This window comes from Onychostruthus taczanowskii, unplaced genomic scaffold (genome assembly GCF_017590055.1).
Source record: "Onychostruthus taczanowskii isolate IOZ18803 unplaced genomic scaffold, ASM1759005v1 scaffold17, whole genome shotgun sequence".
Taxonomy (NCBI): domain Eukaryota; kingdom Metazoa; phylum Chordata; class Aves; order Passeriformes; family Passeridae; genus Onychostruthus; species Onychostruthus taczanowskii.
Window position 1 is genome coordinate 11,842,077 of NW_024498906.1, and position 13,977 is coordinate 11,856,053.

Consider the following 13,977-nt stretch of genomic DNA (forward strand, 5'->3'; position numbering starts at 1 on the left):
TGAATATTAACGGGCCTGGAGCCTTAGGTAGAGAGTTGCCAGCCAGTAGCAGTTTGCTTTTGAAGTGAAACAACCAGGTTGGGCCCACTGGGGATGAGATATTGTACTGGTATTGCTGAAACAGGACTGACATTTCCTAGCTCTTCACCTCAGAGCAAGAAATCAATATTAAATTTTTAGTTTAGCAGAAAGAGGAAGAAATTTTAACAATTTCCATTTCTCTACAACTCAGATTTCCAACAAAAATGTATCTTGAAGTTTGAAAGTTAATGATAAAAATGAATTAAGAGAAAGTGGAGATAGGGAAACCAGTCATATGAAATAGAGTTTATTACTTCTTCCTTGCAATTTTTTCTGCTGTCAGAAATATCATAGTGATAAAATTCCCATACAATCTTTCTTGTCCTATCTTACATTTTGTTTGCAATTTCTTGTCACACAGATGTCCCCCAATGCTTACCCCAGTGAGCATTTTTAGATGAATTATCTTTTCCTATTTTTTGCTTTTTTTAGATGAAGAGTTGTGCTGCATTTCCTTATTACTGTAGCTAGATCAAAGCTAACTTGGTCTGCTAGTGTTGTGGGGAGGGGTTTAGTCTTTTTATAAGAAAATTAAGATAATTAGTTTACTTGCTACTTTTGTTATAGTCTGCTGTAAATGTGAGGAATATCTGCCCAATGTAATTCCAAACTCACTTCCATTTTAACATCATCTTCAAGTCAAGCTGAGTTCATTCTTGGATAGTTTAAATTACTTTTTTCCCCTGCAGCACTGTGTGTTAGTACATGAGTGACCTCCAGTGGTATTCCTGAAAAAATAAAAAAGCCTCCTGCCTGGAATACAATCACGGAAAGCTGAGAACATCTGCATCTCTAGTGTGTTACAGGTTGCTCCTGAGAACAGGACTTGCTCCTTTTGGAGATCCCCCGTAAGTAAAAAAGATGTTAAAAATCCACTCAACTGTTTTGTTCCTGACCTGTAACTTAAAATTGTGCAAAGAATAGACATATCTACTTCTCTGACTCAGCAGAACTGTGCATATTCCTTGCACCGTGCCAGCAGTATTAATTCAGGCACAAGGAAAAAAGCTTTGGAAAAATCAGGATCAGAACATTCATAGCACGTTTTATCTCACTTTTCAGAAGAATTTGTCTCAGATGTCTTTCCAAGCTCCTCTGCCTAAAAGTAGTCCCAAACAATACAATTTTTTATGTTAATATCCTTTCAAAGGGTATGGAAGAAGCATTGTTGTTAAAAAAAATTGCTGCTCTTCCTTCTCATCCCTCAATCACACCAGACTTTATTTAGCCCTATAAATCTGAGGTTGTTTTCCCACAAGGGGTCACCATAGATTAGCCTCACTGCAGGTCTTCATCAAAAGAATTTGTGTTCTCACATTTTAAGATACAAAGAAAACATTCAGATTCTCAAGGCAGTACCAAAAGCATCTATTGAAGCACATAACTTTATAATAAAATGGATCCAGTGAAAGAAAATTGCAATGGAGCAAAGCAACAACTAATTTTAGAAGTTGCATAAAAAACTCAAACCAAACAAATAAACAAAACCAAAAAAAATCCACAAAAAAATCACAAAAAACCCCCCAAGAAACTGGAAAATAATTTCCTGTTTCTTTTGCTTACCACAAAAATAACTTGGAAGATTCCAAGGACATTTTCTTCATTTCACCTGTGTTTAGTGATTAGTCTTATGCTGTGTACACACCACATTAGGAATTCTTTCTCTCTCCCAAGCACCAGATTGTACAACCAAGAAACCTTGTATGTTAAGGGCATCATTTCAGCTCTGATTTTAAAAAGTGTTTAAAGCTGAATCTACGCTCATGGGGTCCCAGGAAAGCCAAAAGCAGGGTCCTCGTGAGTAGAAGAGCTTGTCCTTGCCCTTCCATTATTAAGACTGAGATAGTTTCAATGGGTTCCTGAGTGTGCTGCCTGTTCTTTCTGTTCATGTTCTTTCTGTTCAATTGACTCAAACAGCAGACATGGAGAAGTCTCTACAACTTTAGTACAGTATTTTGTGACTAAGCATTTGTCCTCACCACAAAAGAAAACTTAAGTTCCCAAAACCTCTTTTAAACATACTCTGAAGTTTAATTCATTGCTTTCACTGAAGTAAAATGCATTGGAGTGCATCTGTATAGAGAATAAAAGAAAAGCACAGAGGCATTCTGGTTCGAGTGCTTTAGGAATCTGCCTGTAAGTACATTCAGTTTGTCAATAGTGTTGTCCATGCACTGTGGGAATCTGATTAAATGCCAAGACTGGGTGGAGCAGTAAAATCCATCCCCTGTAAGAGACAGACAGACAGACACTTCCCCCAGCCACATCCTTCTCCCGTCCTGTCACCTGCCTCTAGGGAGCTGCACACATTCATTAAGGATAGGAGGTGCATGGATAATAACAGGATTAGAGTGCCATTAACTGGCTCTCATTAACATTATTTCTGAAGACCAGAAGGACTGAAAAAAAAGGAAGTTTCATTGTTATGTTATACACAGTGGCAGTAGCATAGGAAAGCTGTTAAAGAAAGAAGATTATGCTGTTAAAGAAATGAGATGATGCTGTTCTTACAGGTTATTTGTCACCACAGACTCACCCTGACAATACATCTGATGCCATTGGGTGAAGGGAGAGATTGCACTTGGTATTTTATTTTGGTATTTTAAAGGAAGACAGAGATTCTTAAACCAAACTGGTCTTTGCAGCCCAATCTAGGATTAATGTATAACAACATTATGGAAAAAAACCTTGTTATCTCCAGAAAGGTAAAAGAAAATTTGTAATGAAATTTAATATCACTAATACATTAAAAATGATCAGTCTTTTAAATCACTTTGCTGATTTTCTTGTATAATACAGCCCTTTCTTAGCCAGACCTGTGAACCACTGCCCTCCCTGCTGACCACAGAGGAACCAGGCTACCACCTTCAGAGGTCAGAGCAAAACCATCCCTCACCAAACCCGCCTCTCTTGGCTGATAGCAAGTGTGTCCTGGGCTGAGACGTGGAGAAGTAGCCAAGCCACAGTCCTCTCAGCACTGCAGTGGCGTCCTGCTTCCCCTGAATAAGAAAATGTTGTGGGGACCTTTGGTGTTTTAATCTTTTTCTAGGACTGCAGCTGCAGCCACCCATCTCCTGAGCTTGAGTCCTGTGCCCTTGCTCATTAAAGACCTCCTGTCTTAGCTCTGGGACATTTGACTTCCACTTCAAAATTGTAGCATTGTCAGAAAAATGAGAGTTCAAGCAACTCCACCCGAGCTGGAAAGTCAGAATGAATCATTGCAGCTGCACAGATGAGATAACAAAATATCAACACCCAAAGATAAAGGTGTCTGTCAGACTCTTCTCGGCCAAAAATTGCAATGTTGGATGGGCTCCTCTGCATGCCCCAACGGCTAATGGCATGCAGGGAGATGTCACATAGGAGCAGGTAGTGAAGAGTGAAAGTGAAAACATTTTTAGATATGCTCTGAGAGAAATATTTTCATTTTTTCCTTTAATAAATGAAACACTTGTACTTTCCTGGAGGCAGTTATCTGATAAAAAGAAAGGAAAGCAGGAGAAAAATGGACAGTGGAAAGGCATGTTCCTGTTTCTGCATAAAATTTCAAGGCTACATTCTGTTAATTAAAAAATATACTGGTTTTAGGCCTACAAAGCATTTTCCAATGTCTTTAGTTTGTACAAATCAGCAAATAGCAAGAAGCTGAGATCAGCAATTTCATCACCTTTCCAGGTGCTCCTTGGCTTCCTGTCCTTTTGGTGCTCGTCTGGAGGGAGGCCTTACCCTGGTACCAGCTACCTGATTTTGTTAAGTGCATCAAGGTTTTTATTATACAGCAGCAATTAGTGGCTTTGTTGCAATATCTCTTAGCTTTACCACAACTTTTTCTATTTTAGTCTAAGTATCAGTCCTTTTGTTACTTCATCTCTTTTACTCTTCTAGGCATCTTTTATTTCAATGCTTTATTTTGCTATTGGGTCAGAAGTTCCAAGCTGCAGCTGGGAGCACACCTGATGTCCCCCAGGCCTGTCCTCTGGGAGGGAGCCACCCAAAATCAGGGAGCAAAGGAGCCTGTCGGGCCAAAGTGGAAGGGTCTGGGTGTTATTCCCTGGGATTGCCACAATGTATTTTTAGTTATGGAGAAATGCCCAGAAATGGTCTGTTTTGTGCATCACAATGGTCCAACTAGGAATATTCATGTGTGTGAATAAATACACATTGCTATGTGGATATCCTGCTCTGCTTCCTGCTCAGCTTCTCCAAGAATGATTAAAAGTGAATGAGAAGGAGAAAATATTATTGTGCTGTGCCAATTGATCCATGTTAATTGATCTAAATCTCTGGGGTCAGACCTTTGGTACAGGGAATTTTGTTTGGGTTGAAAAGGACCTCAAAGATCATTTAAAGATCCCCAGGGTTGGGACTGCTTCCTCCCTGGAAGTGCCTGTGGCCAGGATGGATGGGCCTTGGAGCACCCTGGCATAGTGGAAGGTGTCTTTGCCCATGGAGGGCGTGCAACTGGGTGATTTTTAAGTCACTCCCAAGCCAAAACATTCCATCATTCCATGGAAAGAACTGGAGCACTTTACAGCACAAATTAATTTTTACTGACTTCTCCCAGGTTCATTTTCAGGGTTCATGTCCCGCTCCAGCTTTTCTTCAATCTCCTTTGCTTGTACAACAGCAGGAGCCAGAACCCTCAGGTGCCACCAGGTGCCATCCCAGCGACTCCAGGATGAGGAATAAATGGCAGGACTGGGAAGAAGAAAGCACCCACCCACATTTTCCAGAGGGAATGGAGGCGAAAGAAAGGAAATTGCTTTCCCAAGGCTGCCTGGGAAGCCTGGCAGGACTTCTTGCAGTGGCTGTACCCATCCTGCCTGGCTTCCTATTCCTACCTAAAACTTTGACTCCATCCATCCCTTGGCTCCAGCACCTTTGGAAAAGCTTCCCATGGGATGTGTTCCTACCCTGCCTTTTGTTGTTGCTGCTCCTGCTGCTGTGCTTTGTGTATGAAAAGGATTTTTCCAGCCTCTTTCTCTGCCCAGCGAGTTCAGTTGCAACCACGAATCCAACAAAGGTCAGAATTTCACAACCAGACTGCACCAGAGAAGAAACGCCTTGTTCAAAAGCAGGATGTGTGCCTGGTATTTGCATGGTTACCATGCAAATGATTCCAAATTTCCAGCATGGATTCAAAACTATGCCACAACCAAGGGGGAAAAAAAAAGGAAAGAAAAGGAAGAACAATGGATAAATAGAATTGTATTTTATAATTTAATAATACTTTCAAAAATGATGTGAATATTTAAACTGGCTGATGGGGCAGGTGCTTCCCTGAATTACTTTTGGGGAGATGAAGGCCACCCTGTCTCACATGTGAGCAACATTTGGAGCAGAAGGGAGCTCCTGCTCAGCTACAGCGACAATAATCTGGTTTTAATCTGCTCTCCATCCCACTAATTGCACGTGCAGGAATCTCTTCCAGCTCCCCGAGGAGCCCTGCAAAGCCCTTTGCCTTGTCCTCCCTCTCCCGCTCCTATCCTGGGGCAGCTTCAGCTCCAAAATCTCAGGGGACCCCTCTGTGTACAGGAGGCTGAAACTCGAATTTCCCCTCACCCCCAGCTTGATCCAGGCTTTAATAGAATTCCCTGATTCCTATAATGAGGATTTCTTGTCCTAAAGAAGCTTGAGGAGGGTCTGATGGTAGCAGGAAAATCCAACAGGTGTTTCCAGCCATTCATGGGGAGTACCCAACCTCTGCAATCCTGTGCATTATTCCTTGGATCACCAGCGGTCACAGACCGGATGCTGAACCTGAGAGTGGAGGTGCTCCAGCAGGATCCAGACCTGGAAAGTATCCAGAGCTGTGGGAACCCTGGATAATCTCAAGTGCCTTCATTCCCGACCTGACAGAAGAAAAACTAAGCCAAGAACTGGAACAAAAGCTGTGAAAGTTTTGGATGCTACACTGTAACCCAACCCTGCTGATGAGAAAAACCAGTTTGTGTGTGCCCTTCCAGTTGTGTTACTGGGATCTCAGCAAAACTGGGCTCTTGGATTTAGTCAGAGCTTTAAGAGACAATCCAGCAGTGGAGAATCCTGCCTGACTCTTCATCCCTCAAGTGCTGCCTGAGTGACTGAGCTTCAGAAGCTGGCTGTCCATCTGTGTGCCATCTCCAAACATTCCAAACACACCTTGGCCTTGTTTAGTGCAAGGACCTGCCTGGAAGAATCCTGGATACCCTGACCACAGCCAGGAAATATCCACTGCTAAATATGACTTAGTTTTTAAGTGTCCTCTATGATCTGTAAAGATCCTGCTTAAGTCTAATTCAGGATCTGCTTTGTTGGTCTGGGTTTTGTTCTAGCTTCACCCAAATTCTAGGTTTGCTAGTTTTGCAAGTTGTCAAACTCGTGCTGGAGTGTTTTGTTGAGCTGTAAAACTTTGTGTAGAGCCCAGCCTGGGGAAGAGAAACCTCTGGGGTGACCTCAGAGCAGCCTAAAGGGGCTGTAGGGGATCTGGAGAGGGACTTTCCATAGGGAGAGCAAGGGGGAGTGGTCTGAATTGGAAAGAGAGCAGGTTTGGGTTGGATTTTGGGAAGAAATTCTTTCTGTCAGGGTGGTGAGGCCTGGCACAGGTTGTTCAGAGATATTATAAATTCCCCATCCCTGGAAGTGTCCAAGACCAGGATGGATGGGGCTTGGAGCAGGGTGGGATAGTGGAAGGTGTCTCTGCCCGTAGCAGGGAGCTGGAATTAGGCGATCTTTAAGTTCCTTTCCATCCCAAACCATTCCCTGATACTTCAGTACAGATTTCAAATTCTTCAATTAAGTTCTTTTTAAACCAGCTTCCTGCATGTCAGGGTGAGGAGGCAAAGTGGGAGGTGATGGCTGGAGAGCCACTGCCATTCCTCGCAGGGGTGTTGATCCCAAACAACTTTGTGAAAAACAGAGTTTGCTCCTTAGAAATGTTAAACACTTAATAATAGGATTAAAAAGGACAATATTTCTAGCACTGGGATGCTTTTGATGAACAGCCAAAGAGCACCAAAAAACTTAAAACCATGTTTTCTCTGTACAGTAACATTGCTGGCGGTACATGCATATTCATTAGCTTATACATGATTTGAATATTCCTGAGAGTTTTTGATGCTGCAGGGGCTCTTTGTGTTTCAGTTTCCCACCCTGACTTATCTGTACGAGATCAAGTCAATAAATTTTATTCCTTCCTGTGGTTTCATTCCCGTTGTATCACATTTTCTGATAGGAGGAGTTAACGAGCTCTTCCCCGGTCTCCAGTGTCTTGTGTCACTGTTATCACTTGGAGAGCTCAGTCAGTGGATGGCTTTCACTGTTCCTTTCGTTACAAAAAGCCTTTTAGCATCTTATGTTTTGCTAAGGTCTAGAGTACAATACATTCATCACACCACTATTTCTATAAGTGATACAGAAATATCATATTTATTACACTACTATTTCTATGAGCTATACAGCACATACTTAAGGATAGTAAATATATTATATTATCATTATATTTATTTTATTATAGTATATTTTATATTATATTAACAAGCAGCTAAAAAAGTTATAATTTGTACCATATCTAAATACTTATGATCAATAATAAAATGCAAAAGCTAATACATAAATGCAAAAGCCATTTATGGCTTCTTTTTTTTTTAATTTATGACCATTATCTGGTCATTTTTATCAGCCTCCCATGGGGTGAACAGAAGGAAGGACAGGGCACAGATGTTTTGCAGCTGTGGTGGGGGACTCAGGGAAGGAGGAGAAGCAGCTGCTGCCTCTGGAAGAGGGAATGTGCCCTGGGATAGGGCACAGTGCCAGGGCAGGGCTTTGCACAGAACTTGCAATGTCCAACCCAAATTTATCAATTCTTTATTTCCTTTCTCTTTGTTTTTTAACTTCCTCCCCTGCTTCTCTCCCGGGTCTGTTGTGTGGGAATTGTTTTGTGCCTCTCAGATTCTGGTGCCCTTGCTGGCTGTGAAGTTTAAGGGTTAATAATAATAATGAAAAAATAATTAAATAATAATTAAATAATCATGTTGGATTTACTGGTCTTTCCATGCCATGTCACTACCACAGAATCACAGAATATCTGAGTTGGAAGGGATCTTAAAGATCATCCAGCTCTACCCCTGAGAAAGTAATTGGAAAACATCCTAAGAAATGCACCATATTTTAGGACATAAATGTTGTGTCTTAATGAGATCATCACAAATACAAATTCTTTGCTCAGTCAGACACATGCTTAGAAGTTCTGACCAGCATTTCCAAGAATAATTCTAAAATTTAGAAATTGAAATTTGAATTGGTGGCATTGCAGTTTGGAAAGGTCAAATTCCTAAAATTTAGCAAGGAAGGGGAGAGGCAGGTGGTACCAAGAAAGGAAAACAGTATATTAATGTAACACTCAATATATTTATTGTACTTAATGTAATTTTACTTAATACTTAATGTAACTTATCAGGAGTCATTGCTGAAACAGTATCATCCAAATCTGAACAGTTTTCTTTTCTCTCACCTTGAATAACTGAATTAATGCATTTCCCTTGATTTTTTTTTTTATTCCAGCTGCTTTGAGCAACCAGGATTTTCTGCCTGCATGTTAAAAAAAAATAAAAATAAAAAATTAAATTAAAAAAAAGAGAGAGAAGGGGAAGAGGGAAGAAAAAAAGGGGATGGGGAAAATGGAGGGAAGAGGGGAAGGGATGGCAAAGGAAAAAAACAAGAAGGGAAGGGGAAGAGAATCTGAGGTTCAATAATGTTTCCACAGTAGATGAATCCTTTTCAGGCACAATCCTGTATTTTACTTCCCATGGATATTTTCATTTTCTTTGTTTGGTTTGTTCCTTAGTTTGCTGTCACTGGACTAAAATTCCTCCAGCACAATCACCTTTTCCAAGCAAACAGACAGTTCCTTAGATGGAACTCCAGCCCTGTACAAATGTGACACCCAATCTCTTGTAAAAACCATAAAAATGTCCCAAAAATGCTTTTTTTCCCTAAATCCACATAGTAGTGTAACATAGCATAGCTAGAGACCATAGCATAATAGAGACTGTGAAATGTTGAAGTGCTTTTTCATGTCACTAGCTCAGAAAAAGGTGCAAAATAATTAGGTGACTTCCCAGATTTGGGGACTATCTTCTCTGAAAGACAAGATAACAGAAACAGAAATCAAAGTGCTGAAAAAATAAGAAGAATTTACTGACCCTCGTTATCAGGGAGTGAAAATACTGTAGGATGGAAACAGAAGAAGAAATAAAATATTTTAGTTTCATCTACAAGACGGCATGAAGACAAGTCAAAGGTTAAAACCAAACAAAAGAGCATCTAAACTCAAAGGAATGTTTGACTATGTATGAACTTATGAATATGCATGTACCCTGTAATGTAACAGCAAATTTAATGTATATAAAAATATATAAAAATATAAAATTATATATAAATATATAAAATACATAACATATAAAAATATAAATGTTACATTAAAACAAAACATGGTTTAAGTTAACCGCGTGCTTTTGGTAAATAGCCAAGCACCCAGCGCTCGATTTTATTCCTTAATAAACTTTTATAAAAATTTTAAATTGTGAGCCGTGTTTCTCGCATCCCCGGGCTCTCCCGGTATTTCCCGGAGCTCTCCCGGTGCATCCCCGGGCTCTCCCGGTATTTCCCGGAGCTCTCCCGGTGCATCCCGGAGCTCTCCCGGTGTTTCCCGGGGCTCTCCCGGGGCGGAGCGGCCGCAGCGGGGAGCGCGGAGCTGCCGTCCCCATCCGCGTCGCCAGAGGGCGCTCAGCGCCCCTGGCCGTCCGCCGGGCTGTACCATCTCCCTATGGGGGGGGGAGGCAGGTGACGTGCTGCGGGCTGTGGCACGACGCGACAGAGGGTGACACCGGGAGAAAGGTGACAGCGACAGCGCGTAACAACGACATCGGGTGACAACGCCGGCGGACTCGGCTTGTAGAGACAGCTGCAGTCCTCCCGCACTGCAATGCCTCGGCGCTCCCCGCACGGAGCTCGGTGGTGCGGCCCCATTGCGGGCCCGGCGGCGCGGGCGGGGGCGGCGGCATTCCATAGGGCCGGGCTTCCGTAGGCTGGGCTTCCATAGGGCCGGCTTTCCATAGGGCACATTTCCACAGGGGCGGCTCTCCATAGGGCGCGTTTCCATAGGGACTGCGGGAGCCGCTCCCGCCCCGCCGCCGCCCGCTTCCCCACACGTCGCCGCCGGCCCCGGGAGGTGCGGGGGCCCTGCGCAGGTAGGCGGTGGCGGGGAGGGGACGGGAGGGAACGAGAGGGGACCCGGCTGAGGGGGCAGCGCTGGCCCAGGCCGGGATCGCAGAACGGGCGGGGTTGGAAGGGGATCGCCCAGCCCTGCCCAGCCCTGCCCCGGCGCGCTCACCTGGAGCAGGTGCCTCAGGAGGGCTCGGAACACGGACACCCGCGGCATTCCCGGGAATGGACACGGCCCTGAGAGCTCCTTGGACAGCGCTGCCAGGGATGTGTGGGGTGGGATTGTGGGGGGTCTGGGCAGGATCTGGGTGATCCTGATGGATCTTCCCCAGCTCTGCATATTCCGTGGTTCTCCCCGTGCTCCGCCGCCTCCATGGGAAGAAGCTCTTCCTCAGGTTGAGGTGGAATTTCCTGTTTTAATTTATGGCCATCGCTCCTCGTCCTGAGCGCTGAAAAGAGCCTGGCAGCATCAGTGGTGGAAGGTGATGAATGATTATTTACATCGGGATTTGCTGAGGAAGTTTGTCACCTGGGATTTGGGTTACGCACCTAAAGGTCACTGGCAAGTGGCTTTTGTATGGTTTTTAATTATTTTATGTTATTACTTATTTTCCTGCCTTTGTGTCCAAGCACAAACAAGATCTATTTACCTTATTTCGATTATTGGATTTGATCCAACCTTGCTGGCGGCTGAGGTGCAGGAATATCAACCCACACTGAATCATCACTGCCATCCCTGCTTTCCTGGGTGGAAGTCAACCCTTTACCTGTCTTTTCACTGCAGAAATCCAGATTAAATCCCTTGAGAGCTGATGTGTGCTGTCAGCAAAGCAGCTGCCTGATTCTGAGTGACCCAGACAAACCTCTTCTCCATGGAAGTGGCAGCAGCCCTGACTTGGCAGAGAGCTGCTGGAAAAACTTCCCAGCTCCTCAGAAGTGGAAACAATCCCATTATTAAGATCCTTAGATGAGATGAGGGAAATAGAGTTCCATTTCTTGCCCAGTGTTTGTATCAGATTACTCCTGATTTTTGCTGACAGTATCTTGCAGCTTTTCCACTTTGTTGGCTTTTATGGGAGGATTGACTTTTTTTTTTTTTCCCCTTGGAACAAGCAGAGCTGGATCCCAGATCAATGAAATGTTATTCCCTGATTTCACTCTCTCTGCTGTGAGCAGCACTGCAAACATCCTGATAAAAACAGAATTAAATCCTCTTTGTAGCCAAACAAACCAGCCCAATCTGGCCCTGATGACATTGTGTGATAATTTTATTTTTCCGTGGAGGTGGATCTGGCTTGGCTGGCACAGAGTGATTTTATTGGCAATGCCTCAATCCTGCTCAGGGGAGTGCAAAGGTGCCTTAAACCTGCACTTAAAATACTTTCTGGTTTTTCATTTCATCCAGCATTTTTCTGGTTTTGAGAGTTTCTTACCAAAGCCCATCTATTGGTGGAGTTAAAGTTGTTTATTACAACATATTTAATGTTTTAAAGGACATGGAGGATGGCTTGGGTTTATTTTTATGTCCTAAACAGCAGGAGACTGAATGCAGATGTCCTTCAGAAATGTAAAATATTTTGTTCCAGAGCTGTGATTTCTTTTCTGTATCAGTGATGCAGCAGGGACTGACCTAAACCTAAGCATATTTGAACTATTCTAGAAGAATATTTTGATGTTTTCTAACAGAACTGGGGTCAGAGGTAGCAAAGGAGAGAAGGAAGGATTTTTGGGGTAGGGAAAATCCACCCATGCTTGGATTCCATTGTTCTAAACCAGGTATATTTGAATTTTTAACCTAAATATGTTACAAAACACAGGAAAATCAAGTCTGAACAGCTGATCTTTAAATATAAAAATATTTTTAAATGGTTTGTTGAACTGGAGGGAGATTATAATGCATGGCTTGGCATTTTGGCACAACACCTTGGACTTCACTTGAGCATGTGCTGCTGCCAAGTGGAGCTGCAGAGCTCTGAGAGCTCCTTGTGCTGAGGCCTGAGAGCCCTTGAGCAGAATTCCCCTGGGGGCTGTGTTTGCACAGGGAATATTCCCCATTCCGTGCTCCAGGTGACCTTGCAGAGCACAGGGATGAGTTAGAAAGGCAATTCCCAACTCCTTGGAAGGAAACTTTGGGATCCTCCCCTTTGTTACTGTGTATGGAATGGGAAAACACCTTCCAGAAACAGGAAAAAGTGACTGAAAGTCTTTTGGAAAAGTCAGTGGGGAGTCAGAATTATTTTGGGAATTATTTTTAACCTTGTATTGAAATTTTGACCTGTTTATTGTGCTGCCTGTGCTTCTCCATATTTATGATCTCAGGTGTGGCAGAACTGAAATTTGGGTGATTTTTGTAACTCTTTGCATGTCTGAGTTTTCCAGGAGGCTCCACCTTGCTATGAGCAGCCAAGATGGATCCAGAAGAGCAGGATTTACTTGGGGATTACAGATACAGGAATTATTCTTCAGCAATTGAGAAAGCTTTGAGGAACTTTGAGTCATCCAGTGAATGGGCAGATCTGATCTCTTCCCTTGGCAAGCTCAATAAGGTACAGAGGGGAACTTTTATCATTTATTTGTGATGTTTGTATTGCTGTGAACTTTTCTGGCACTTCCAGCGCTTGAAAAACTTGAAAATTCATTCAAGAAAAATAATGGAAGGAGTTAAGTCAGTATTTTTTTTATATTAATGTGAGAGATTCTGGTGAATTTCTCACATTTATATAAAAGAGCTTTCCTGCAAATGGTATTTCCTGTCTTTATTCTGCTAATTTAATTTAATTTAATTTAATTTTAATTAATTTAATTTTTGCATCAAAGAAACCCTCACTCTAGAGCAGCTAAAATAAAAGCTTTTCTAGAAAAGAGGAAATGACAAGTTTTAGAATATTTTCTGAGTCAAAGCTTTTATTTAAAGGTCACATTTCCTTGGCTGTGCCCTCCCCTTGGATTTGGGGAAATTTGGTGGTTTTTGTATGACTATGGAGAGAGACAGAAATATTGTTTTGGAGCAGGAGTTCCACATTTCTGCCTTCAGTTTTTCATCATGATTCTGGTTCTCATCAAGAGCCAGAGGCCTTCCAAATGCTTTTCTCCAAAGGGAAAATATGAAATAATAAGAGTGAGAGGAAGGGTTTGATCTTTCATCTTGACCTAGATAAACACTGAGCACCTACCTGAGCTCTTATTCAGGTACAGAATTGCCAAAATCTGTGGCAGCAGAGCAGAAACCAAAGGAAAAGCTCTCAGCTGATCCAGAGCCCATCTGCTGGGGGGTTTTAGGGATTTAATCTTTTTAGGAGCTTAAGAATTGGTGGAGCAAATCCTTCCCAGTGTTCATCCCTGTCTGTTGTCTGAAAATTAGGAGGGATGTGGCAGGGGAAGCAAAATAAGATGTCAGTAACTATGGGGATTTTTGGAGGATTTATGGGGATTTTTGAAGGAGTTTAGAAAGAGTTAGAGATGGGAATTTTGAGTAGTTTTTGATGGTGTGTTTATTTTTTGATTTTTGCATGGGTAGGAAGGGTGAGTTTGGCTCACATTGTTACAGCATGGTTTAGAAGGTCACAAGACCCTTAGTTATAAAACTTTTTCAGGAGTTATTGACTAATAAAACACTGTTAATAAGGATATTTATGGTTTTGACTCAATCTTTAAATATTTTGTCTTATGCTACAGAGTAAGCTGTAGCTAATT

At 42.5% G+C, this 13,977-nt stretch overlaps 1 protein-coding gene across 1 annotated transcript in view; it reads left to right on the forward strand.

The window, feature by feature from the left end:
* Positions 1-9,930: 9,930 nt before the first annotated feature.
* Positions 9,931-13,977, forward strand: part of DOP1B (DOP1 leucine zipper like protein B) — a 47,897-nt gene continuing 43,850 nt past the window's right edge. The window contains exons 1-2 of the mRNA XM_041399709.1: positions 9,931-10,310; positions 12,664-12,830. Coding sequence (XP_041255643.1) covers positions 12,693-12,830 — 138 coding nt within the window. The 5' untranslated portion in view covers positions 9,931-10,310; positions 12,664-12,692. The remainder of the gene's footprint in view (positions 10,311-12,663; positions 12,831-13,977) is intronic.